This window comes from Dasypus novemcinctus, chromosome 13, assembly GCF_030445035.2.
Source record: "Dasypus novemcinctus isolate mDasNov1 chromosome 13, mDasNov1.1.hap2, whole genome shotgun sequence".
In the NCBI taxonomy this organism is placed as follows: Eukaryota; Metazoa; Chordata; class Mammalia; order Cingulata; family Dasypodidae; genus Dasypus; species Dasypus novemcinctus.
In genome coordinates, this window is record NC_080685.1 from 31,611,944 (window position 1) to 31,639,252 (window position 27,309).

Sequence of the window (27,309 nt, forward strand, 5' to 3'; positions counted from 1 at the left end):
AAAATTAGTTTATTTCTCACATGCAAAAGTCAGCATCCCCAATTTTCTGTGTTGGTGTGTGGGGGGGGCAGCGATGTGTCCAGGCCAGGGTACAGTGGATGGCCCCCACTGGACACTGACAGTTGAAGGTGGACTGGGGGATCAGGGTTTGGGTCTCCCAAGGTCGCCGCTGCCCTCTCCTTGCCTGTTCCCAGGGGACCCGGTTCTCCCAGACCATCCTTCCACCCCACTGGATGGGAAGTCCTTCTATGAATCTAACTTCTGAGACACAAGAAAGCCAGTTGCAAACCTGTCAAGCACAGTACTGCTCTAAAGAACCATTATTGCGATTTCTCCCGCTGCCACGATGGCCGTCAAAAACAAAGTGGGGTCTCGGGTGGGAGCAGGAATGGGAGACGACTGTCTGTCTCCCCAACTCCGAGAAGGAAAGTGTAGTGTTGGCATGTGTGCATGTTTAAGGAATGACCTACCAGGCTCTCCAATCAACCTGCAATGAGGTGGATTGAGATTACACTTCAAGAAGGACTTCCTTAGGCCTGGGAGAAGCAAGTTTAGGAGGGTTTAAACTGTGCAGTCCCCATCCTCCCTGGGAGCCCCAAGAGAGGACCGAGAGACAGGCAGGATGGAGAGCAAGCCCAAGTTCTCAGCCTCCCCTGCCGCCCCAGCCCAGTTCCCCATCCCGCTGACAAAAGCAAGGCCCGTCCTTTCAAAGACCCTTGGAACTGAGCCCCTCACCTATTTGTCCTACAATTTAAAAATCCAAAGATTCTCAGAATCAACCCCAGCAGGCTGGAAACGCCCAACCTTCACTAACGACGTGCTCCCACCCGGTTATGTGAGGGTGGGGCCTCTCTGGGTGGGCTCAAGACACTTCCCTCCTCTATTTTCCTTTTCTTTACGACTTTTATACATTCTACTGGGCCCAGGGGCCCTCAATGCTACTATACTTTAAGCTATCTGAATATCTTCTACTAAGTAACTAGTAATTCTTTCTCTCTTTCTCTAGGATTATATGAAATAAATTTGTATTATTATTATTATTAATAATTATTATGTAGTACTTTTTCTTTTAAACCCCTCGGTTTCTCTTTTTCCTCTCTCTCTCTCTCTCTCTCTCTCGTTTTTGGTTAAAAAAAAAAATCTATTTCTCTGAAATCTCACACCTCTCTGAGGTTCCCGCGGGCTCACCAGGCCTGTTCTTGGCTTCCCTTCCTCACTTACCCCCGGGACCGGGTAGGGGAAGGGGGGGGGGGACACCCCAGGATCCTCAGTCCTCAGCTTCTTCCTTTCTTCTTAATCCCTTTCTTTGTTTGGCTCTGCCGGCTCCCCCGAGGGGAAGAGGGGAGGGGGGAGGGGGAGCCCACTGAGTGAAATCCAATCTCTTTGCAGGGCCCCAGAAGGGACCGGTTCCCCCAGCCCCTCTCCACCATCCATCCCAGGATGCTCCCCCCAGAAAAGCAAATGCTATTCCTCCCCAAAGAAAAGTGGGGGAAAAAAGGAACGTAAACCCGAACATATATTAAAAACACTTTTTAAGATTTAACTCTGAATACAAATGTATTTTTTTCTTCTTCTTCTCTCCCTACATATATTCTAAACCTTCTAAAGTTTTTTTATTTTTTTTAAGGATCACTTTATCATAAAATAAAATATCCTTTTCATATAATAAATTACCTAATAAAAAGTCTTTTTTTTTTTTCATATTAGCCCAGGTTCTTTGCTACATTTATACGGTAATAAACGCCTTTATTAAAATAGAATATTAAATTATAAAGAACTGCTTTTTTTTTTTTTTTGCTATTTTTGTTTTCTCTCCTCTGTTGGTCGCCTTTCTCGCTCCCTCTCACGCTCTCTTTCTCCCCTCTATCTCATCTTTCGCTATGTGTGTTTTGTGTTTGTTTCTAGGTTTGGCTCAATTGGTAAGGGTGGGATTGAATTTTCTGAGCCGCCTAGTGTAACAGTCTTCTGCCTTTATGGGTGGAGAGGGGGAGGGGGATCAACAGACAGACATCCTTTCTTCCCAACCCCCTCCCCACCCCACCCCCACCACACCCTGGCGACCAACCGAGGGTGCCCATTTGGTTTGGTTTCTATTGTATAGACATCTCAGGATGGCTCACATTGGCGGGAGGGAGGGAAGTGGTCACCGGCCAGTGTTCTTAGCTGTGACCTCCTTCCTCTCCCCTCCCTAGCTGGTGGTCTGGAGGGGAAGGCAGAGGGGAGGCGATTAATTCACATCGGGAGGAAGGAGAAGAGGGAATCCCCTCTGCACCCCCACCCCTGTACCCCCTCTCCACCCAGGAAGAATGGGAGTCCCACCCCATTATATACAAAGATCTCCTAGGGCCCTCTGGGACCATCCTCCATCCTCTCCTGGCCCGACCAGCAGAACCAGGGGGGTGGGAGGCTGGGGGAAGCCCCAAGTGAGCATGGGGAAGCTGCAAAGAGGGGGCACAGGCGGTAACAATACACGATTCTTGGACCATGCCCTGTTGCACCCCAATCCTGCTTCACCCTGGACTGACCCTTCTCTGAAGACCTGGTCTCTCTCCTCAACCACAGTGAGTTTGGACAGAGACATCATGATTAGTTTGCTAATGATTCAGGTCAGGTTCAGGGAGGGGTGCAGGGAGTGGGACACTGTAGGGGAGGAGCACGAGGGTGGGGGCTGCCCTTTCCTCTACCAGGCTCTCTTCCCGCCCCAGGCCCCTTTCCTTCTCCTTGAATTAGCAGATACACACGACCCTGGCTCCGGCCCCCATCCCTACAGCGATAAAAGCCAGCCCAAGAACTGTTTACTAAACGTAATGCCCACAGATGATGAGGGTGGACGTTGGACACTTCATGAACCTCAGTCTTAGTCTCCTCCCCAAATTTTCACGGAGAATGGGGACATGTTCTATTAAGAATTCGAGATGTTTCTTTGGAGGAGTGGAGGCCAGGGATCCCAGAAGGAAGAACTGAGGATGTTCTTCTCCCAGGGGGGGTGGTGTCCCCAAAGCTGGGCTGGAAAGGACAGCAGAGCAGGCAGGAAAAGCGAAGAAAGGCACAGAGAAGAGGCAAGACAGAGCTGGGACTGAGAGCATTAAGGGGAAGCAGAGGGAAGTGCTGAAGGAAAAGAGCAGAGGAGAGAGGAGAGAAACCGCAGGGAGGCAAGATGGAGAGAAGAAAGTGGAGGGAAAAGCTGAAGGGGCAGCGAGGAGCCCCGCTCTCCCGATTCCTCTAGCCCAGTTTTGTGGTGACAGATGAATTCTGAGCCCTTTATCCATTGCCTTTCCCTCCCCCAGAAGTTCTAGGCAGACTTCCCAGAGGGCCCCAACCCGTTAGGCTGTGGGAAACTTCTGAAGGGATTCCCAAACAGAATAGGGGGGTAGGGGGTTAAAAGGTCATGTTAGGAGGTCAGAGGTCAGGGCCAGAGGGCTTGAGGATTGGAAAGAGCACCTCTAGAAATAATTCTCCCTCTCCCTATTCTCTACCTCCTTCACAAAAGAAGGGGTAGAGTGACACACAGATGGGGAGGTGGGCAGAGGGGGTCAGGATTATGAGATTCAGCCTTAGCCGCCACCTCTGGCAAAACAAGTTTCTCTTTGCTGCTTCCAAGATTTAAGGGTGCGTTGAGGTATCAGGGTTGTAACTCTAGTAACATTTCCGGTCTGGCCCTTTCCCAACCTTCCCAGGGCAGGGTGACCAGAGGCTCTGAAGGTGGCCCACCCTCTGGCCACGATCGCCTTGCCTTCCCTACCCCCTCCCCAGCGAGCGAGTATCTCTAAGCACCTTGCCCCTCAAATCACTGATTTCCAAAAGGCCCGAGTGGAAAACAGCTTCCGGGTAGGCCCCTGGGAGTCGGCCCAGGAGGCCGGGGGCAGGGAGGCTTAGGAGAATATTCGGATGGCTTGCGTGGCTGTGATGTGGCAGACGGGACACTCCGGGTCCGTCCTCTCGCAGATTCGTACTGCACATTCCATGCAGAAAAGGTTGTGTCCGCAGGGAACGAGCGCGGCAGTCACCTCGCTCTCGAAGCACACCATGCAATCCCGCCCGCCGCCCGGGCTGCGCAGGCCGCCCCCGCCGAGTTTGGAGAAGCCCTGGAGAGGCTCTCCAGGCGGGCGCCTCGGGAGTCCGGCCAGCTCGGGCCCTGCGGAGGTGGCAGGCGAGCGATGCGCCCCGGGAGGCCCGGCTCGGGCCTTGGCGGAAGAGGAGGAGGAGGAGGAGGAGGAGAAGAGCACCGAGGTGGGCGTGGCGTTCTCCTGGCCCGCCCAGAGCGGGGGACTGGTCTCGGCCACGCCGTAGTACACGTCCTGCTTGCCCACACCATAGCCCGGAAACAGGTACCCGCCATAGCCAAAGTCGCCGCTCTGCTCGCCCAGGCGCGGGGCCTCAAAGCCGGAGTCCACGCCGCACTCGCCAATGCAGCCCAGGCTGTTCTGCCGGAACGTGGAGAGCGGCTTGCAGCCCGGCGGGTGCACCCGCCAGGCCTCGGAGTAGCGGCTGTCGAGCGCGGCGTCGGGGCTGCCCGCCAGGAAGTCGTTCTCATTGTTGTACTCGAGGATCTTGCCGGTGCGCACGGCGATGTGCGTCTCGATCTCCTCGCGCGCACGCTCCACGTTGCCCGGGGCCCCCGTGATCTCAAACACTGGGTCGCGGTCGCGGCTCGGCGTGATGATGTACGTGTTGGTCTGCTGCTGGATGCGCTTGATCGTGGCCCCCTTGGGGCCCACCACCAGCCCCACCACGCGGTAGGGCACCCTCACACGGATGGTCACCTGGCCGGGCAGGGCAGGCGCCACACCGAAGGCCGCTCCGGACTTGTTGCGTGAGGCTCGGATCATGGAGAAGTGCTCGGCGGCCGAGATGATTTCCCGCCGGGCTGTGGCCACGTCTTCCCGCCGCCCGGTCACCATGAACACCGGCTCCTCGCCCCGCACCGGCGTCTTGATGTAGGTGTTGGTCTTGGCCCGCAGAGCCTTAATCTTGCAGCCTGGGATAGGGTGAGGAAGGGGAGAGAAACCCACGGGGCGAAAAGTTTGTGCTGGGACCAGTAAGTTCCCTGATCCTCACCCAGAAACCACAGCCCCCCAGAGACCTCTGTCTCTGCCTTTTGAGCCCCCCCTCATTTGAACAATGTACTCCCCAGATCTCAAATCTACCCAACATGCGTATTTAACCATAGATTTCAAAACGTACCAACTTCCCCGCGTGTTCCATTCGGGACCTTCCAAATGCATTCACTGACCCTCCTAGACAAGATGTGAACCTCAGATCTACTCACTAACTCCTCCCCACCCACCGGCTGTTCCCTCAGTTTCCCTGCTGATTCCTGAGACACAGTCCCCCCATCTGTTACTGACCTCCATCTTTCCACAGAACCTCCCGTGCGCTCAGAAACCCCACAATCTACTCCTCACTTGACCCCCTATTCACGAAAAGTGTCCTTAAATCTACTAACCCCCATCTGCTCTCTGACCGCCCCCCCTTGCCGCCTATCCGTTAGTCTTTCTCAGTAGGTCCCAAATTCATAGCGAGTTTGCAGCAACTAGTGGGGTGTGGGAAACCAGCAGAGCTTCAGGAGGGGAAGGAGTGTGAAGATACAGATAATCACATCCGAGGGAGCAGCGCCCAACCCCATGTTGGCTGTCCCCTGGGGGCAGGAGAGCAGAGCTGGCCTGGGGGCTGAGAAGGGTGAAGGCCAGAGGGTGTTCTGACCCCTTCTTCGGCTTCGAAGTAGGAGGGGGCTAAAACTGGGAGGCTGGGGAGAAGCACAGGAAGAGAGAGAAGAAAAGCCGAGACAAAGAGACAAAGAGGGAGAAGGGGAGAGGGGAAAGTAAGGGGGGCTGGGATGACCAGGCCATCTCTGATGGCTGCAGACCCCGATGGCTGACGAGGCAAGCCCCCCTCCTCCTTTCAGCCATCCCCCATCCTAGTTCACACAGGAGCCCCAGACACTTAGACCCTGTCACAAAACACCCATGCCACATGTATGTGAGTTTGCACGCACATGCACCTAAGAGCCATGAGGCACCGTGTGCCTTTATCTAAACAATACTTGTGGGCCGAGCCGAACGTACCCTTACACACGCCTTTCACACACGGAGTCCCTGTGGTTCAACCTTTTGTGCATCCCACCCTTCCATCCCCATCCTCTCCAGTACATAAATAGCACATTCCTATACACGCCCACAACTTTTGCTCCATTCACATATACACACGCTCACACCCTTCCCCAGATATGCAGTTCGCTATTCCCTTCTGCGTTCCCCACCACACTGCCTATCCCCCCAAAACCAAGGCCAGTGGTCCTAGTTTCTAACTCTGCCCCAGCCCGCCAACCACAGGCCGGGAGGCGGGGGGGAGCCTTTTTTTCCCCCTCTTTTTCTTCTCCTTCCTCCACTCCAGATGGCCTTTCCTCCAACCCTACCAGATTAGCAGCTCTTCTCATCTTCAAGAGACCTCAGGAAAGAGAAATTGCTCCTCTTCCTTGCCCTGTCTTCATACCTCTAGGCAGTTGAGAAGGCCTACCTGTTATCAAGTCCACATCCGTGCTGCTGTAATTGTCAGTAAATGACTTTTATTTGTGAGGCATGGATGGTGCAGGGAGAGTGAGGCCCTCTCTCCTACCACCTCCACTCACATGGCCTCCGAAGGGCACCCAGGATCTGAATCTAAGTTTTGGCTCCACAAACTTAAGTGACAGCAAAGTGTCTTTGGGGCCGGGGGCTGGGATGAGGAGGACAGGCTGGGGCATAAGAGCAAGGAGAAAAGCGAGCGGCCTGGACTGCCGGCGGCCCTAACCCTACATTCTGCAGCCCTGTAGAAGAGTGTCTTCAAGGGACCTGCTGGGCTTCACCTTCCTAGAGGTCAAACCAAGGGGTACTGCCACTGCAGCAGGAGGAGGGAGGTTAGACAAGAGGGAGAACTTCCGTACACTTAAATCCCCCTATTTTTATGAGGAACAGGCCCATCGGATGCTGAGGTAGAAGAGTGCTCCCATTAAATTCCAGGACCTCCCAAGACCACCCTCACACCTGGGAAAATATATAGTGTCCCCACCCAATTCCAGGGCCCGGGATCCCCAGATTCTGACAAGAGGAAATCCAACTTTCCCAAACCTGAAATCTCGAGAGGGAGGGCCCCAGGGGGATGAGGGGTGTGCAGGGAGTGGCATCGTCCCCACCTCCATTCTGGGTCTCCCTGCGAAAACCCCCCAGCCCCCCGCACTCCTGGTGGACGAGGTGGGATGAGGAGCAGGGGCCGGCCCGGCCGCCTCCCCTCTTCCCCCGCCGGCAGCCGGCCTCCTGCCTCACTCCCAGCCGGAATGCAGCTCCTCTATTGTTCCCCACTGTGGGACAGCGCCTCCCCCGCTCCTCCCCCAGCCCACACCTCCCCAGCCCAGCCCCTCTGCAATTTCCAGACTCCCTCGCCGCCCCCCCACCCCCAACTCCCTTCTTGGAAACCCTGAGAGGGAAGGGTCCCCAAGATCCCGTCTGTTCGATCTGGACTGTCACCAACACCTCCCCCTCCCCGGCCGCCCAGGGATGCTGGAGCCAGGGAGGGTGTGGTATCAGACACACTACACTGGATTAATTCTACAGCCCCCCCCCCCCCAACAACACATCCAGACACACACCCTCCACCAAATGTCCAGGTGAAGGTTCCTCGCACCCCGGCACCCCTACCCCCTGCCCTGTGCCACTCTCTCACTACTAGAGACCCCTCTCCAGGCCTCTGGCCCCCGGCCATGGCCAGCCCAGAACAAAAGCCGGAGACGGAGGAGGAGAGGTCCAGGCCCCGACATTGCTCTTCCTTGGAGGCAGCCCTTCCAAAACCCCGTAGAAGGTCCAACTTGGATGAGTGGGTGACCACAGGACCCCCCTCTGCACAGCAGCCCCCGTCACCAACTCTCCCCCAGTCTGGGACCCTCCCCTGAGCCACACCCCCTTCCATTCCTACACTCAGCCCAACAAAGAGACAGCTACTCAGTCTGGATGCCCGGCCAGGCCTCCCCCAAAGTCTGTAACTCCAGGAGGCTGGGGGTCCCAGGAGTGCCCCCCTCCCCAGTCCACCAGCAGATACCGGAGTAGTGGCTTCTGAGTGACTCTTTGCACATTCCGCCAGTTTTTCCAGCTAGGAGTGGACACCCCCTCCGGACAGCCTCCCCGGATTGGGGGACCGAGCCCCCTCCCCTTTCCCTCTCTCCGTGCGAGGATATTTCTTTGTCTAAGGGCAGCTCCCTGGGGGAGGAAGGATCCCGAGAACCGTCCCGACTAGGGGTAGCAGGGAACTTTGTGGCACTTGGAAATCAAGGGAGGGGGCGGGTCCCCCTTTGTGGGGAAGGGACACAGCCGGAGGCGGGCAGGAAGGGAGGAAATGAACTTTCCGCGCGGGGGACGGGTGCCCCCCACCCCAGCCCCACTCCGCGGTCCCGGCGCCCGCTTACCTTGCCTGCCCACGATCTCGGCCACGTGCTCCGAGGTGGGCACGGGCACACACTCGGTGGTGTTGCTGCTGCCCTTCAGGCGCAGCTCGGCCTCTTTGTAGAGAGCGCAGAGCTTGGCGTCGCTCGCCCCTTTGGGGGCGGTGGGGGGCTGGGGCGGCTGCGCCGCGGGGGCCGCCGTCGGGGCGGCCGGGGGCGCCGCGGGCGGCGGCGGCGGGGCGGGCTGCGGGGGGGCGGCCGGCTGCGCGGGGGCGCCGCCCCCCCCGCCTCCCCCATCTTCGCCCGCCGTGGGGGCGGGGGGCTCCCCCAAACCCAGGAGGCAGAGTTGATCGAGAGCCAGCTGAAGGGCGCGCTCGTCTTCCAGCAGCCCTCGGTCCTTAGCGCTTCCCCCGAAACAGCCTAGTTCCCCAAAGCCCCCATTTCTTTCCATTATTCCAGATACCACTAGACTAGGCATGGCGAAACAAAAGCTGGGGGAGAGAGAGAGAGGGAGAGAGAGAGGTGGTGGAAGGGAAAAGAGGAGAGAGGAGGGGAGGGGAGAGGAGAGGAGGGGGGTGTGTGGGGAGGGGGGAACAAAGAACTGGGGAGGGGGGAAGAAAGCGAGATAGAAAGATAGACCCTCCTCCTAAGCCCCCCTCCCCAAACACCCTGTAACCCGACTCCCCTCGCCCCAGCCCCCGGGATGGGGGTGGGGGGAAAGAGAAGCAAAACCAAGAAAGCAGATCTCTTCTCCTCTCCCAGGGTGACGGGGGGCGGGGGGCTGCGGGATCTCTGCCCCCACCCCTCCCGCCTCGGACCCGGAGTCTCTAGCCCCCGCCGTCCAGACGCCCCTCCCGGGCTCCCGCACCGAGCCCCAGTCCTGGAGCGGCGCTCAGTGGCCCCCAATAGAGCCCAGCCCCTTCCAGCGCTCAAACTCTTTTGTTTTAAATGAACTGGATGGAGCAGCATGGAACTGACGGGAGGGGGGGCGCCCGGGGCATGCTGGGAGTTGTAGTTTCCCGCCCTCGGGGGGCGCGTGGACGAATTCCTCGACCCGCGGAGGCTGGGGCTGTGCCCTTCGGGCTGCACCCGCCGCGCGGAGGCGAAGCCGGGCAGCGGGATGGGCGACGAGGTCCCTAATTTTTCCAAGGGGCGGGCGCGGGGAGAGGGGGCCGGGCGCAGAAACGGAGCGGGTTTGTAAAAGGCTAACGCAGCGCGCGCTCTTCCCAATACGGCTTCCCCACCCCTCCCCGCCGTTCCCGGGTCCCTCTTTTTTATGGTAATGAGGGGGGCGAGGGGCGGGGAGCGGTCCGGGCTCGGTCACTGCGGCTTTCTCTCCCTCTCCCCTCTCCCCCCTCCCCGCCGCGCTCTCGCGCCGCCGTCCCCCTCCCGCCCTCCCAGAGTCGATCTCGGCTCCGGGCCGCGGGGAGAGGTTCTCAGCAGAGCAGACAAAGCCCGCAGCCGCGATGGGGGGAGACCCGGCTCTGCGCCCTGTGGGGGCCAGAATAGGGTGCCGGGCTGGGGGGTGGGACCCCCTGGCAAAGGACGGGATCCTCTTGACCCCAAGCGGCAAGCCACCCCCCGCCCCCCAGTCGCGGAGATCTCGGAGGCACCGACTTGGAGGTGAGTTATTTCCTGGTCCTCTGGTCAGTGGAGGGGGGTCGGGGAGGGCTGTGGCGTGCTGGGGTGAGGAGGAGGAGGTGGGGGCTTGGGAGAGGGGAGAAGTGGGAGGCCGAGAATGGCGCGACAGCGGTACTCTCGGAGGCACGGTGTGACAACAGTTCTGGGTGAGGGTCTTGAGCTTGGAATGCAACGGAAGGAGGAGAGACTGGGGGTGGCCTGGAGACCAGGCTTCCTGGAGTCCTGGGCCAGGAATACAGCTGGGGGTGATCGGTCCTTTGGCTATTATTACCATCCCACTCTTCTTCACCCACCTCTTCCCCATGAATTCAGCCCCTTTGACTCAGAAAATTTTGGTGAAAGTGAAAATAAGTTTTTAAAGCTTAAATGGAATGACTGGGGACTTTTAGAGTTTGAGGAAGTTGGAGCACAATGCAGTCTTTCCTTCTTTTCCCACTTCGTATCTTCGGTATTTCTTTTGTCACCCTTTTTTATGCCCGGGTCTTCCCCAAGAAGAGGGATAGTACTGCAGCTTGAGGGTCTGAGGTCAGACTTGAAGAAGGACTTCCCTAAAGAGTATTATAAGAATGGGTGGCTGAGCTACACTGGTGAGATGTCCGTTTCCGGAGTGCCTGGGAAACCAAAAATCGGAACTGGTTTGTGAGGTAAAGCCCTGCTTGGAGGCAGGGGAATGAATAAGATGACCTCACAGACCTGGCACTGCGAGGCCTGGAGGGCTGAGCTGCAGCCCAGTTCCCTAAATTGATTCTTAGAAAGAGTACCTGGAGGGGCTGGGGCATGGCACGCTGCAGGGCTCTGGCTCCCTTGCTAGGCAGAAGATTCGGGAAAGAAGAGCCTTCACAGAGGAACCCTGCAGAGGGGTTGGGGAGGTGTGCCCCCAGATCAGGGGTTTAGCGTAAGATTAACAAGATTAACAACCACACGGGTGCCAGCACACGGGGCAGGAGTGGCAGAGGAGGATTGGACAGGCAGGACCGCGGGGAGTGGGCTCTTCCTGAGCCTCGTCCCCTCTTGTCTGTCCCAAGGACCTGGATTGGGGGGAACCGTGGTGCTGGGGACCTGGAGCTCTCGCTGGGGGAAGATTCCTACTCTGTGGCCGGGAGACTGTTTTTCACGTTAACAGACATCGTGAGGACTTGCATAGGACTTCCTGTGTGCCAGGCATCTTTATGGGGCCACCAGCTGGTTTGAGCCTGCCTGTCCCCACCGAAAAGAGTCCCCTCCCCCCTGAGACACCCACTCCTGAATTTGCCCTGCCTCCACTTTCCTCCCTGCTAAGCTAATTAAAGCAGGAGGTTAATGACCAAAGAAGCCTTGGGGATTTGCCCAGGGAGGAAAACAAAGGACAGAAACAAGTGTGCCTGAGTGAGGAGGGGACAGCTGCGGAACGGGAGAGGGGAAGGCTGAGGGGTGGGGTGATGGACCCACGTTACCGATGCACCAACAAGGACGATTCAGCCCCTTGGGTGTGTCAAGGCACCACGTGTCCACCCTCAGGATCCCACTGAGACTCCCGACAAACATCCTTGATGGCAGAAGAGAGGCAAACGTGGACCTGGCACCCTGGAGGGCAGGTGTGCGTTTGAGGGCACTTAAGGAGGTGGCACGGGTGCACACACATGGGCTCCTGCGCCGAGCTATGACGTGTGTGCCTGCAGCTTGGAGGGGGCCAGTGTCCACACTGGGGACCACCAGAGTGCCCAGGCCCCACAGGAGCCCAAAAGTGGGCATCTTTAGGGGCGGGATCTCGGGGCAATGGACCCTCTACAAGCTCCCTGAGACTGGAGGCTTCCTTTGTTCAGGGGACCTGCCTGTCCCCTGCCAACGCACTTGTGCTGGCCGAGCGAGGCTTCTGTTCACGGGCACTGCTTTGTCTCCCCGCTCCTGCGGCCCAGTCTAGAATTATGCTGATGAGGGCAGGCCTTCCTCAAGCGATTTGCTTGGAAACAGATGGATACCTCCCTCTCGCTTTATGACCAGAAAGGTGTGTGGGGGCCATAGCTTCAGGTCCTTGGAGGGCAAGGCTCTGTCTCCCGTCTTTGTCATTGCTCCCACCCTGACCCCCCAGTGCCCAGCACACAGCCCCGCCCAGAGCAGACGCCCTGTAAGGGTACGCCGAGTGTCACTGCGTGTGCAAAGCCTCACGGTCTAGAAGGAGCAGGCCTCTGGAGCCAGACATGCTGCTTGTGAGCTTGCCATCTGAGCAGCCATTTAATGCTGAGCCTCAATTTCCTCATCTCTAAGATGGAAATAATAAACCAAGTCCCCAGCACAGTGCCGGGCTCAGCCTAGGTGTGCAATCCATGTTAGTTTCCGGGCCTGGTTGTTCTGCCCTTGCCGCTGATTTTAGCCGAGTTGTGGTCTTTGTTGGTTACTTTTGATTAATTCAGTCATTCAGCCAACCAATTCCTATTGCGCTAATTCGTGCCAGGCATTGGAAGAGCTCCTGACCCACTGTGAGGCACTTGAAGTCAGTTCCGGTTCTAGACTTGCCAAGACAAGATCATCCCAAACAGCAGATTATTCCAAAAATAATTCCTGTTGAGTAGTGGAATGCAGGCAAACTCTGTCGCTGTCTCTCACTAACACACACACACATACACACACACACACACACACACACACACACGAGCGCCAGGCTCCTGGCCTCAGGCCTGGGAAACAAAGGACCCTGTTGAGTTGGCCGCAGGTACCTTGTGTGCCTGTGCGAGTCTAGTGGGCCTGGCTGCAGGGCAGAATGGGTGACCCAGGCCAGAGTGCAGGGCTCCAGGTTCCACGGGGAGGCTGGAGGGTGGGAGCGGGGCATGTGACCCAGGCTGCGGGCTAGTCTGCGTGGGTCGTGTCCATTCTCTCCTCTGAGCAAACCCAGGCCCCAGCTGTCCCTATCTGGACACCAAGTACCCAGGGATGAGGGCACACACCTAACATCTGCCAGCCCCCCCATCCTATTCTCATCCCTAGACACTGCTCAGAGCCCCTGGGGTCGGAGGGAGACACAGGAGGCTGCCACCAAGGCTGTCCTCCCAAACAGGCAGGCCTTCAGAGAGGTCACCTCCTCCATCTCCCTGCTCCTATCAGGATGACGTCTTCCTCTGTCCTAGTCAGCTGAGCCTGCCCTCCTCTGCTTTATGGGGTTCTCATTTTTCTTAATACCACAACTTGGTGGGAAGTCCACCTTGCTATCTTACCATCATCCTTCCTGTCGAGAGCCAATTTCCTCTCTGTTGCTGGAACACTCTCAGCTCATTAAATAATTTATTTCAATCAATGAGGATATATTGGGAAAAATTCTCTAGGCCACACAAAAGAAAGCTCAGACTTGATCTCTGCCCTCAGCGAGGCACAGAAACTGGCCTACACAATCCAGAGAACACGGACGAACAGGAGTAAAAGTGAGGGCAAAAATGTCCTTCGGGCCTGGGAGGGCTCCAGAGATTGGAGGGAAGAGGAGGTCACGGTGGGCCCGGCCTCCAGGGGCCTCCAAGGCCTGTCTGAAGTTTGAACTGGGACAGATGAACCCATCTCCTTCCCTGGGGCCACCTCAGCCCTCCCCCTCCTAGTTCCCCTGCACTGGCTGATTTCTCCAGGGAGAGCAGCTCGGAGGGGCTGGGGTGGAGCCTGGGCCCCCCAGGACAGCTGGCTGACAGGGCCCCTCTGGGACTCAGGGCTGGACCCGGGCGTCCGGGAGGCGGGTGATACCAGAGCTGTGACAGTTGGTCCCCAGATTCCTCACCCAGTGGCGCCAGCTCTGGTTTCGGGCTGGGGCGGGGAAGGGGAAGGGGGCCTGGTGCCAGTCAGGGCTGGGAGTTCTCGGGGGGGGAGGGGGGGCGCAGGGAAGGGGAAGTAGTAAACATGCCCTTGGTGCGTTGTTGAGGGGATTTTTCTAGTACACTGTCTGTGCCAGGCACTGTACTAGGTGCCATCAGGGGATCTTGAAGAATCAGACAGTCTGGCACTGCTTTCAAGAGGCTTACAGATGAACTGATGGATGTAAAAGTCATACTTATAAAATTTTAAAAACAAAAGAAAAACAACAAAAACATTTAAAATGCATAGAATGTCAGAACTGGAACAGAGATTGAATGAATGAATGAATAGGTCATCAATTATCTAATGGCCACATTTTAAAGAGGAGACTGAGGCGTAGAGAGACCAGGTCCTGGGACTCCACTGTATCTTCCGTTCCATCGTGTTTCCCTTTTCAGGAAAGGGAAGAGGAAGTCGGGGAAAGGGGTGAAAAAGGACTTGCTGTTTCCTGAATGCCTGTTTGGTACCAGCCTCTCTTCTTGCCCTTGACAGACTTGATCTCACTGAGCCCTCATCACACCTTTTTGAGGCTGGAATTCTGCCTCTGCCCAACATTTGGCCAAGGATGGAGTGATGGCCAAAGCTGGGAACAGCTTGGGGAACTTCCTGGAGGAGGTGGGCCTGAAGGAGTCCCCGAAGGATGGGTGAGGCTCATTCAAAGGGAGAGGATTCAAGGGATCTGGAGCTCTGGAGCTCTGGAGCTCTGGTCAAGCCTGCCTGGATCCTGGGGAGCAGGGGACCCATGGAGGAAACGCGAATCTGAGCCTTCGCCGCCAGGTGGCGCTACAGGCCAACTGCTGGGTCCTGTCCTGGGTTCCCCCCCCTCAGGTACCACCCCACACTTGGGGGACCACGAGGTTACCAGTCTGTTCCTCACTCAGAGAACAGCCCAAGTGGCCGAGGCCTGGCCATCCTCAGGGGTCTGGCCAGCTCCCTGGGTTATCCTGAGCGCCCTCCAGCTGCCCTCCTGTTTCCCTGGGAGACAGGGTTCAGGAGACAGGCTAAGAAAGCAGGCATTTGAGCCCCCTCCCTGCTGGCTAGCTGGGTGACCTGGGCCAAGTTTACTTCATCTCTCTGCCCAGCGCTAATGATAACACTACCTACCTAACAAGGATTTTAATTTTTCACTCGGTTAATATATACTGAACACCTACCTGTGTTAGGTGCTTTTAGGCACGGGGGATACACTAGAGACCAGGACAGACAAAATCCTTATCCTCACAGAGCTGATAATTCTGTGAGAGAGAGGAGGCAACTAGTAAACCAGTAGATCATCTAATTCCTGCTAGTGATAATCACTGTGAAGAAAAACAAAGCAGGTTATGCAGTAGGTAGGTGAGTGTTGGATAATGGAAGAGGATGTGGAGAGAATTTAAGTGGATGTATATAAGGGATGGGAGCATGTTGTCTGGCATTGGGTTAGCTAACAGTACTATTTTTTGGTTTCCTTTTGCTTTACCTCACTCCATCCCCATGCCTACTGCCTTTCTCTCACATTCCCAGCAGGCCCCAAAGGGAAATGGCGGTGCTAGCTTGGGAACCAGAGCCCTGAGTTTTTAGTTTTAAATCTGCCCCCAGCAGCCCAAACCTGCTCCTCCACTAGTGGCCCTAGATTCTGGTAAATGACATCACTATCCACCTGGTTGCTCAAGCCAGAAGTCTGACACCATCGATTCCTCCCCCTGTCCTGACTTTCCTGTCTGGTCTGCCAACAAGTGCTTTCAGCTGCGTCTCAAAATACTCCCCCATCCATCAGCCTCCTCCCGCCACTGCTACTCCCCGGAGTCCAAGCCGTCCTCAGCTCCTCCCGCAGAAGCTTCTGCCTCACTGGTCTCCCTGCCTCCACTCTTGCCCCCTCCCGCAGCTCCCTCCAGTCCAATCGCCACACCGTAGCTAGAGAGATCATTTTTAAAAAACAAATCTGATCGTGAAACTCTCCCGATCAGATCAGGACCTGTAATAACTCCTACTGCTGTTAGATTAAAAACCAAACTCTTTATTGTGGTCTATAAAATCCTTCACCGGCGGCCCCCGTGCCCCTGCCCGGCCTCATCTCTTGCCCCCTGCCTGCTCCTGACCGCCCACCCCTGATTCGGGTTGTCGAGCACGCTCTCTTCTCTTCTCCCAGCCTCTGCCTGTGTTCTCCCCAACATCTGCTCTTCCCTCACCTTTCACCTACCTGAGGTTTGTTCATCTTGCAGGGCTCAACTTAGATGTCACTTTTCCAGGGAAATCTCCCCCATCATTTTTGGGTATCTCACCATTCATCACGCTATACTGTAACTGTCTCTTTACATTTGTTTCCCCCTGTACATTGGGAGCTCCTTGAGGACAGGGACTGGAGCTAGTCCACTCCTTTATTCTATACACAGTAGGTGCTCAATAAATGTTTGCTGTTTGGAAGCGGAGCCTGCTCCTCCATACCTCCCCGTCATGCCCGTATCCCCATCAAGTCTTACCTCCTCCCTCTGCTTTTCCATACCTCCCATCCCCACACCCAGCTTCAGCCCTCCCCACACTTGATCTCCAAGGAGGTGCTGTCTACACAGTACTTGGTGCATACTTAGTGTATACTGTGCTCTCTCCAGTCCCGAGTCTGGGGCTTGTGTATACAGCAGAAACTCAATAATGGTGCTGAGTCACTGTCATAACTTTTTTTTTTAAAGATTTATTTTATTTATTCCTCTTCCCTTCCCCGCTGTTGTCTGCTGTGTCCATTTGCTGTATGTTCTTCTGCATCTGCTTGCATTATCCTGCGGCACTGGGAAACTGCGTCTCTTTTTTGTTGCGTCATCTTGCTGCATTAGCTCTCTGTGTCCAGGGCCATTCCTGGGTGGGTTGTGCTTTTTTCACGCAGGGCGGCTCTCCTTGTGGGGCACACTCCTTGCACATGGGGGACCCCTACGCAGGACGCCCCTGCATGGCACGGCACTCCTTGTGCACAGCAGCAGCTCACCACATGGGTCAGGAGGCCCTGAATCAAACCCTGGGCCTCCTATATGGTAGGCGGATGCTCTATCAGTTGAGCCATGTCCACTTCCCACAGTCATAACTTTTTTTTTTGAAAGATTTATTATTATTTCTCTCCCCACAGTTGTCTGTTCTCTGTGTCCATTTGCTGTGTGTTCATCTGTGATCGCTTCTATTCTTATCAGCGGCACTGGGAATCTGTGTTTCTTTTTGTTGTGTCATCTTGTTGTTGCGTCAGCTCTCTGTGTGTGTGGCACCATTCTTGGGCAGGCTGCACTTTCTTTCACGCTGGGGTGGCTCTCCTTATGGGGCGCACTCCTTGCGCGTGGGGCTCCCCTACGTGGGGGATACCCTGCGTGGCACAGCACTCCTTGCGCGCATCAGCACTGCGCTTGGGGTGGCTCCACGCAGGTCAAGGAGGCTCGGGATTTGAACCGCGGACCTCCCATGTGGTAGGCGGACACCCTACCCATTGGGCCAAGTCCGCTTCCCTGTTACAACTTTTTGACTGAGTGGGAAACCTCTCCCTTCAGTCACTGCCAATTGCCAGCAAAATGAGTCTTGCAGCTACATAGTAGGACCTTGAGAGTGCAAAGAAGTATCCAGGGCTCCCATGGTCCTGGCAGGCCCTGTCCCCATTCCAGGTCTTTGCACATGCTGTTCCCTCTGCCTCAAACCTCTCCCTTGCTCATCTTGGCTGTCTCCCACTCATTCTTCAGACAGGAGCTCAGGAGCCTCCGGGAGGCCTTCCTGTCCACACCAATGGGCCTCAGTACTCCTCAGGGTCTGCAGTGGCTCCCGGTCCTGTGCTCTGTTAGCGCTTTGCCCGCAGTGCCGTCCCAGCCCGTTCACCTGGTCTGCAGGCTACACCAGACCAAAAGCTCCCCCAGGGCATGGGGCGCATTTCTCTAGAACCTGGCACAAAGGAGACACTCAAAAATTTGTTGAGCTAATGAGTGATTGAATGAGTATAAGGAAGAAAATTACGGTGTGGCACTGAACAAATCACTCCACGTGTTTAGGCCTCAGTTTCCCCTTCTGTAAAGCAGGGACAGGAGAGTGGAACAGTGGTGTATGTGTGAATGTTTACCTATAGCCAGAGGAGAAAGCCCTGAGTTGTGGCACCTGCCACCTTCCACAGTGTAAATAATCTCACTGCAGCTGACTTCAAGCAACCAACTTGACATTGGCGAACACGCAGAGATGGGAAGAGATGTGAACACCAGCTCACCAGCTCACCACTGCAGGTGGAGTGGCTGGGACCAGATAGCTTCCGAGGTGCTTTTTGGTTTCAATGCCCTTGTATAACTGCCCCCTACCCCCACCACCTACCCTCTTTCCCAGGAGCCTGGAGGTCAGAGGTCCGGCTCTGGATTCCTACCCCAGCTCCCCACTCTCATTACTTCCCCAGAACCTCAAGTTATTTCTTGAATCCACATCCAGGTCCTGGAGCCTTACGCCCAGCTGGAAGCTGCCTGGTAGCTTCGCGTTGCCAGGTGGTAACTCCGTCTCTCCCAGGCAGCCTTTGCAGATGCGCAAGGCCTGTCAGTTGGCTCAAGTCCCCTGTGTCTCTGTTACCCCACCTTCCCACCCTTACCTTGGGACACCCTGAGGCCCTGGGCTGCATCACATCTCAGTTTCTAATCTTGCCTGACGTCTGACCTTGCAGGCGCTTCTCTCTTTCTCAGAACCATCCCTCCCTGGCCGCTCCTTTGCCCATCTCTCCTCTGTCCACGTGGGCACTGGTCTCCCTACTTACCCTTTCCTCCACCGGGGGCACACTTCCTTCTCCCTTTCTGCCTGGCTTTTGAAGCTGGGAGCCTGCAGGGTGGAGGTTAACTGGGATCCAGGCAGCAGGGCGTTCCCTGCCGCCTGCTACCTGGGAGCAAATTACTTCACATTTCTGAACTTGTTTTCCCAACTATAAAATAAAGATATTGTAGCAATTACCTCATGAGATTGTTGTGCAATTAGCGGGCAGATGCATGCAAAGTACTGACATAGCGTCTAGTACACAGAAAGCGCGTAGTAAATATTGGTTATTATTCTCCAGGCCGAGCTTAATCGCCGCTTCCTCGGGGAGGCCTCCACAGCCTCACGCTGCCCTAGGTACCTGGTTCCCTGCTTCGTGCCTCCTGAGCTTCCCTTTACGAGGCACTCATCTCACTTTACTTGTTGCACGAGGACAGGAGCCGTGCTTGGCACACAGTAGGAAGGGGGTAAATATTTGTGAATAAATGAATGACCAAATGATGTGCATAACTGACTTTCCTGAGAGGACGGGGCGTCCGGCCACTGTGACTGGTCTGGACATGCCCGAGGGAAGGAGAAGGCGGGGCCGGCCCCTCCTGGGCCAGCAGGTGGCGCCAGTGCCCGCCGCTCCTTGCCCGGGGCCACCTCCCTTGCCTGCTCACGCCCCGCCCCGGCCGGGTGGGGTCTCCACTGGGGCGAGAGACGTGGGGCACAGGCCCCCGGCGGCTGGGACTAACTCTCGCTCACCCGTCCTGGAAGGATGTTTTCCGAGGGATAGTTCAACCTGTTGGGCAGTGAAGGGGTCGGGACCCTCTGGGGAGAGGGGCAAGGGCCGAGGTGCCGGGGACTCAGACCCTGCGGGTGGGGACGACGAGGCTGCAGTTCTTCTGGGGACACAAAGTGAGAAGCGGTTGAATCAATCAGAGAGTCAAAAGCTGAGATCTAGGAACCAGACGCAGCATCGGGGAGGATGCGGTGAAATCAGAGAAAGGAAGGGGAGGCCTGGTTTCCATGGCAATGGTACTGTTTGTGGCAAGCTGGGGACTCCTGGGTCCCCAGGGGCTGCCCACAGTGATTCACCACAGGAAGGGGAAGGCTGCGGAGGGACTGGGTGCCTGGCACGCACTGGCCCGGCCCCAGCCCCTGGCCTCTGCCCTGGCAGGTGCCGGGAGGCTGCTGTGACCAAGGCGCCACGGCCGGGGGCACCCTCTGCCCCAGCTGCACCTGTTACCTCGCAGTCCTCATCCTCACAGTGGCCCTCAGGAGTTAGTGTTATCCCCATTTTACAGAAGGGGAAACTGAGGTACCAGGTCTGGGGTGACACACCTAGGACGTGAGCGGCGAAGCCGGACTTGGAACCCAGGCGAGGCTGGTTCTAACGATGCTTGGAAAGGCCCAGGAAGCAGAAAAGGAAGAACAGGGGTGTGGGAGCTCGAGGGTGGCAGAGACCCTGGAGGAAGTGAAGAAGGGGCCCTCCACCTCCCCCAGCCTCTCTGCCTGCCCTGCCCCGGGTGAGCCCCACACTGAGAGGGAGGGAGGGTGGCAAGCCGTGCGACCCGACGCGGGCCAGAAACCTCTCGCTCACCTCCAAGCCCGAGAGTGGGCCCCAGGTCCCGTCCACCCAACGTCCCTCGTCACTTTCTCCCTGCCCTGGTCCTGCCCTGACCATCGTGTCTGATACTGTCCCACCCCAGCCCCTCCTAGAGCTGGGGCGTTCTCGGCCTTGTCCAGGCTCTGTCGGGACAGTGCCGTTGTTCACTTGTGGGGCCCTCACGATTTCAGCAGGAAAGGGGATCCCCACTCCACCCCTGGGCTCCAGTGGCACGCGAGCGGGAAGCCCAGCCCCTCCCCCTGTCTTCCGCAGCAGAAGGGAAGGAGGTTGGAAGGGCCTCCGCAATCTTCCCGGTGAGTCCTCTCCTTTTACAGGTGAGGAAACTGAGGCTCAGAGAAGGGAGCGGGTTAGGGGAAAAGAGAACTAGATCCCCTGTCTCCAGACTCAAAGTTCGTGATCCCGAAAAGGATCTCTCGAATGTGGCAGTGGGTTCTCAGGAATGGCGTCAGACAGATGAACAGAGGGAAAGAAAGCAGAGCAAATGGGGTACTTTGCGTGCCTAGCAAAGTGCAGCACGTGGAGAGAAGGTGCACTGACCTCAAGAGTAACCGAGGCAGGATCATGGAGAGATAGCAGGCAGGTCAGGATAAAGCGGTCACGGGGAAGAGGACATGGATCTGGGGTCCACGTGGCTGTGGTCTCGGCAGATCGCTCACCCTCTCTGAGCCCTGGGTGACAATGCGAGTGCCCTTCCTCCAGGGGGGAGGATGGCTGAGAAGTATTGCGAACTGTGGGGTGACGTTGTATTGTCAGGTCGGCCAGTCCTGTCTGGTGGGACAAGGAGAGAAGGGGTCCTGAGGGGCAGAGGTGGGATAAACCTAGGTGCTTGACCCTTAATCCTTGGGAAAGCGACGATTGATACAGGTGGCAGTTCTCTAGGGGTGGAGGAAGGTGGGCAGCAGGTTCCTGCAGACCCCCAGGGTGCCCAGAGGCTGCTGGAAGCTGAGCACTCATTAGCTCTCCCTCCCTAATTGGGCTTAATTGCCTCCTTATGATCAGCAATTAGGAGGCTGCATCAGTTAGCACCGGGAGGGGGACAGCTCAGCTGGGGCTGGCCAGGGCTCCCCTTAGGGAAGGGTGGCCCCATGGGAAGTTGCCCCCTGCCCACGCCCTTGCCACCCCCTCCCTCCTGCCCCTGTGAGGGAGGGGGCCCAGAGCCTCTGGGGCCTTCCTCTGGATGATGACTTCTCTGACTCAGTTTACCCACTGTCACCTGCTTTCTGACTTTTTTTGCTCCCAGAGGAGGCCTGGATTCCGGCCCGGCTCCACCATGGGCTCATTTGCAACTTCGAGGATGACAGCTATTGGGTCAAGGTTGACAGTGTAGACTTCGAAGACAGGTCCCTGCGGTTTAGATCCCGGCTCCACACTCACTCTGTGGCCTTGGACCCACTGTACTTCATTTGCTCATCTGTCAAATGGAGCTGAGAATAACAGCCCCCACCTTGTGGGGTTATGGTGAGGATGAGGTGAATGACATAGAGGCAAGGCTTACAACAGTGCCTGGCACAAGTAGGCGCTCAATATGTGGTTGCTGCTCTTATAATTCCCGCGCCAAACCTCGATTTCTTCATCTGTAAAATGACAGATTGAAGTGGTTCTAACTCTGGGGATGGGAGGCACTGAAAAACTGGGGGTCACCCCAGATCAATTACCAAATCAAAACAGCCGGGGCTGTGGGGCCATGGGCAGTTTTTAAAAGCCTCCTTCCGTACTCCCAAGTGATCCTGTTGCCCAGCATGACCACTGGATGGATGGAGGGTCTAGGAGAACCTCACACACACCCTCCAGCTCCTCCAGCCCCCTCCCCGGCACAGCACCCCCTGGTCTCCCCATCACACAGGATTGTGTGCACAGCCCCAGAAGGTGCTGCAGTTTGGATGGGAGCTCATTACCACCTGTGGCTCCAGACGCAGGTCCCTCCCCACTCACTCCCGTCTAAGAGGAGAGCCATGACCTTGCCTTGCTCACCTCCCTGGGCTGCCAAGAGATAATGTTTGACTAGTGACGAGAGTTCCTGTAGAGGTAGGCAGTTAAAGTTGTTTCTTTCCCCAGTAAACATTTCCTGAGTGCTTAGCATATGTCCCGCCCGGCTCACACAGGTTGACCGGGTTGACCGTGCGGCTCTAAGCCCCTACTGAACCATCAGCCAAGTCAGGTCTTTTTCTCCTTTTTCTCAAAGGAGCGGATGGAGGGAAAGAGCCTAGAACAGGCCCTGACCTGTAGTGTGCTTTATAAACTGCAGCTATTATTTTTGTTGATTTTGTGAAGCCAGGTCAAGGAATTTGGATGAAAATAATAGGGATCCACTGTGAGTTCGAAGCCCTGAGCTTTTCATTTAGGAAAGGTCCCCGTGGTTTAGGGAGGAGAACGGCTGGGAGCAGAGGCAAGGGCGGAGGCCGGGAGCCTGCTGGGGAGGCTCTTGCTCTCCCCTGGGCGAGGGCTGACGGTGGGCAGCCTGGGGAGCTGGAGGCAGTGGGCAGCATGGAGAGAAATTCTGGAGGTAGGATCCGGAGGACTTGGGGACTCTGGCCAAGGAAGATGGAGGGGGCAAGGCTGGGGGAGGAGGAGCTGGAGGGGCTGGCCGGGGGTCTCTACTTGGGACAGGATGGAAGCTGGGAAATCACTCCTGGCCTGGGAGAGCTTGAGAATTCTGAGAATTCCCTGGACTGAAGGGGCCACCCACCTGGGAGACACCCTGCTGGGACAGGCCTGCCTGGCTCCTCCAAAGCCGGGAGGGAGGCATGTGCCTGCTCCAGGACACAGGAGGGGGCTGGAGGGACAGTGGGGTGGGGACGGTTCAGGAGAACTCCCCCCCCCACTCCCGCCTCCCGGGGCCTCTGGCCTCAGTCGTGGCCCTGGGAATGGGTTCAGAGGCCAGCTGAGCCCTCTGGGCCTGGGGTGCGAGGGTAGCAGGGTGCAGTGGACACAGTGCAGACCAGTCAGGCAGGACACCCGGATTCTACCGCGTCTCTGCCGCCCGCTGGTTGGGAGATTGAGTGCTACCGCGCTCCTGCTGGTCCTCACACTGGGCCTTCCTGGCGGTTTGGTTTGGGGAGGGGTGGTGGGAACGAACCCTTCTGCCTCCTCCCTTAAGGTGAGCACCTGAGTGTTTGGAACCTCCCCCCAAGGGGGTCTGCAGCTGGCGATGGCCACGCCCTCACCCATGCTGGCCCCATCCCCAGGACACATCTCTGGTTCCAGCCCCCCCTCCTGCTCCCCGTCCTCCCTCCCTAAGCGTTGGTTTCTGGGAGAATGTGATTTGAATTAACTCTTGGGAGAAAAATCACAGAAACCAGGAAAGGGGGGCCATGGGGAGGGGGGCAGTGAGTCACGCTTCCATGTGTATTTTTCAAACTTTCCGATGGGAGTTTGGAAGACAACGCCCTTTTGGTCGCCAGCTTGGCCCTGGCTGTCCAAGGGTCTCACGGTCTGTGTCTTTAGGTCTTACCCCTACCACAGCACCCTGGCCCGCTCTTGGCTTCTGCTTTGTCCTCTGGGAGCCCCTATCCCTTCTCTCTCTGGGCTTGCCCACGCTGTTCTAGGGGCACTGAGAAGACCCTTCGTCTACCGCCCTTCGGGGCGGCGCTGTGGAGGCTGCAGCTGAGTTGGGGACTCTGTCTCTGTAGCCACTCCTGCCAATCCTCCAACCCCTGAGAACCTCCATCAGCGCCTGTCTGTCCCAGCAGCTTCCTCTTTGGGCAGCCCTTCCTTCCCATCTCTGCACCTCAACTTCTGCAAGGCTTGTAACTCCCAGGGAGAAGCCCAGAGGCCTCAGCTTGATAAGGTGGGCAAAGAAGAGAACCTCTTGTGTGCCCCTACTGTGTGCTGGGTCTTTCAGATTGGGGAGGAGCTCGTGCATCGTGCAGCCCCACCCCCTCATTTCTGGCCCGCATTAGTCTAATTCCCCGATTCCCCTGTCCCACAGCCCCTAGGCCAGCCACAGCCCTCCCCAGTTAGCTCAAAGCTTACAGGGTCCCCTGAGAGCCCACTCATTTTGGCCTTGACTCCTGAGGGGGTGCATGTCTCATGCCAGGGACTCCTCCCACAGTCCCGGGCAGGGGTGTCAGGATCCTCATTTTGCATATGGAAACCAAGGCCAGCCTGGGGGATGGATGGGGACCTGAGGACGGTGGGGGACAGGACAGGAGGGCAGCCCATGCCCTAGCCAGCCCCTCGTGACAGGCCCTGGGCCCTTTCGCCCTCCCTGCCAGCGCCCATCTGCTTCCTTGGGGTTCCTGGACTAGCTGGCCCTCTCCCTTGCCCAGGGGCTTCCCCTCCCCACCCCAGCTTCTGACTAATCCTTCCCGGCGGCACATCCTTCCCCTACTGTGCCCCTGCCAGCAACGGCCCACATCACATGGGCCACATCTGGCTCCATCTGAGTACACCGCACCCTCTTCCCGTGCCTCTCCCCCTCCTCTGCCCAGGGATCAGGGCAGGGGGTGCGCTCAGGACCCCTCTTCTCCACCAGCCCCTGTTCCCTGCCTCTTTGCAGCCTCTAAAGGATCCACTCCTGTCCCTCGGTCCCCCTTCCTCCCTCCCTCCCCCTCCTCAGTCTCTCTTCCAGCCTCGATCCCTGGACACCTTGACTCCATCCTTCAATACCGCCCCCCACCATATTCTGACTTATTGGACCCCCTTCCCAGTCCCCATTGGACAGCAGATTGGAAGGGGGCACATGGCAAGGTCTGAGGCCCAGAGCTGGCCCCGGGTGAGGAGAAGGCATTCTAGAGATTAAGCTCCTAGCCCAGTCTCTGGCCTCTTGCCAACTTGGGCTTGGAAAGGTAGGGCTGACTCCCAAGATACGGTGTGCAGGGAGGGGTGCCCCTGAGCCTGTGGGGTGGGACGAGGGCTACTGTGAGGCTCCTGCCGCTCTAAGCAGGGGTGGGGGAGGAGCCCAGCAGGCCCTCCAGCTACCGACTTCCCGCCTCCTTCCTCCCTGCTTAGCAACTGTTGCCCGGTAAATATTTGCACCAGGATCCCGGGCTGGTGCGCTGGCTTCCATTGGGCAACTGCCCCTTTCCTCAATTCCTGGGCCTCTCCTTTACCTGCTACCTCCCCTGGGGTCCCCTGGCCTGGACTCCAGATGTGACGCCTCCCCACCTCACCCCCACCTCAAAGTCCAGTTCTTTCTCCCTCCCCACGGAATGCTTCCCCCACCTGCCCCCTTGCCCACTCTTACCTGTCCCTTCATCCCAGCTTGCCCCTGCGCTCAGCTTCCTGGTCCACCTTCCGCCCCTTGATCCACTAAGGTACCTGAGGGAGGCCCCACCCCTAAGCGGGAAAGGTCTGCTGCTGCTTCCCCACCTCATCCCCCTCGCAGCCCTGCCTTGCTATGACGCCTGGACCATCACTGGGGTGTCCGGGGACCCCACCTCTCTCCTCCAACAGGAAATAGGCCCTCCCCTCTAACCCTTGGTTCAGCTCTCCACAGCCGCCGGGGGAGGTGGGAGAGGGGAGATGGGGTGTTTTCCTGGACACCCATCCCAGGCTGGGAAGTTTTTTGCACCAGAAGGCCAGTACCATTCTCACCTCCTCTGGGGGTAGAATGAGGGAATCATGGCCAAGAGGAAACAGATGCCCCCTCGGCCCCGCCCTGGGCGGCCTGAGCGGGCCGGAGACAGAGAAGCTGCTAGCCTCAGCCTCTGCATCCTCCTCCTCCCAGCCAGCCCCCCCCCCCACCGCCTGCAATTACCTGCCACGGTAATGAAGAGCTCTCGGTTCAGGGGCCAAAGTGAGGCGGGCTCTCAGGGTGCCCTGTGAGCTTTGAGCTTACTGGGCAAAAAGGGCCCGAGTGTGCTCCTCTGGGGAGGGCTGTGGGCTGGCATAGGGGTAGAGGGACGGGGGAATCTAGGGAACTATACCAATGTAGGGCCAGAAATGAGGGGTGGGGCTGCACGAGGCCTGAAGTCTCCTCCCAGCTCGGAAGAAGTTCTCCCTTCCAGCTTCCAGACAGTGAAAGACAAGGCGCTGGCCCAAGCCCACCCCCTCCCCCATCCCGTAGGGCCTCCCTTCAGGAGGACAGCCTGGCATAACCCTGGGCATAATCAGCCATTTCTTCTAGAAAGTAGCCCTGGCTCCACCCCATTCATCAGGAAATCTCCAGCAGGTTGACCATGCCCTCCTGGCTGAGAGTCCGCTTGCCCAGTTGATTCCCCTCTGGCTGGAGTGCCAGCAGGGAGTCTTCAAAGGGGACCCGGAGGAGCTAGAGGGTAGCAGGGCAGGGCACAGGGGTGGATGCAGGTGACGCTCCAGGGCCCCTCTCTAGCACAGGCCCTGCCTAAGGCTGCCAACGTCTCCTCATGGTCATATGTCTGTGTAAAACTTGCAGAAGATATTTTTAAAGAGGGCCTCCCCACAAAACTGAACAAGCTGTCGGTAAGGTGACCAGTGGTCCCGCTTTGTCCCCGGGCTGTGCCTGTTTTAGCATTGAAAGTTCTGCATCTGGGAAACCCCTCAGTCCCGGGCACATCAGGACAGCTGGCCACCCTCCTTCAAGCCCCACACACTTTTGGTCCCGCCTGGGTGAGGAAGTGAAGGAGAAAGGGAATCCTTCTCTGCCTCATTTCCTGGAAGTGGGGGCTGGGGAGGTGGGCGAGACAGTCTCTTATCCAGCTCCAGCCCTGGAGTTGTGGCGCTTCTGTTTGTTTCCCTGGCAACAGGGAGAGGAAACCCCCCTGTAGCAGTCAGGGGAGGCCCCAGCAACCACACACAGACGTACACACAGCCGCCCACATGCAGGCGCTGCGTCAGACCAGCCCGTGCTGCCCGCCTCTGGGCTGGGGACGGGTGAGTGGGGGCAACCCGGCCGCCGGAGCTGGAGTTGGGCTGGAAGCCCCCGACTCATCTGCCTAGGGACCCAGGCCGGGCCCACATCGCTGGTGCCCCTCACCTTCCTTCCCTCTCCTCAGCTGTATTAGTGAGAGTTCTCTGGGGAAACAGAATCAACAAGAGATATGTCAATAGTATGCGATATTATAAGAGTCTTTCACGTGGTGATGGGGATACCCAAGTCCACGTTGCGCAGGCAGGTGCAACCAGGGGCTCCGATGAAAGTCCAGTGAAGGTTCTTGATGAGTTCTGGGAGACCTTGGCTGTCCAAAGACTAGTTGGG

The 27,309-nt window shown here is 57.4% G+C and overlaps 2 protein-coding genes across 2 annotated transcripts in view; one reads left to right on the forward strand and one right to left on the reverse strand.

Annotated features, from left to right (window-relative positions):
* Nucleotides 1–1,781: 1,781 nt before the first annotated feature.
* On the reverse strand, nucleotides 1,782–8,979 carry MEX3A (mex-3 RNA binding family member A). Its single transcript, XM_058309869.2, has 2 exons — nucleotides 8,435–8,979; nucleotides 1,782–4,978 (listed from the first exon to the last, which is right to left on the reverse strand). Exons 1-2 carry the CDS (start codon nucleotides 8,886–8,888, stop codon nucleotides 3,873–3,875), a joined length of 1,560 nt encoding a protein of 519 aa, XP_058165852.1. The 5' UTR covers nucleotides 8,889–8,979; the 3' UTR covers nucleotides 1,782–3,872.
* Nucleotides 8,980–9,421: 442 nt separating this feature from the next.
* Nucleotides 9,422–27,309, forward strand: part of LMNA (lamin A/C) — a 42,587-nt gene continuing 24,699 nt past the window's right edge. Inside the window, exon 1 of the mRNA XM_058309875.1 lies at nucleotides 9,422–10,033. The gene's annotated coding sequence lies outside the window, so the exon portion shown is untranslated. The remainder of the gene's footprint in view (nucleotides 10,034–27,309) is intronic.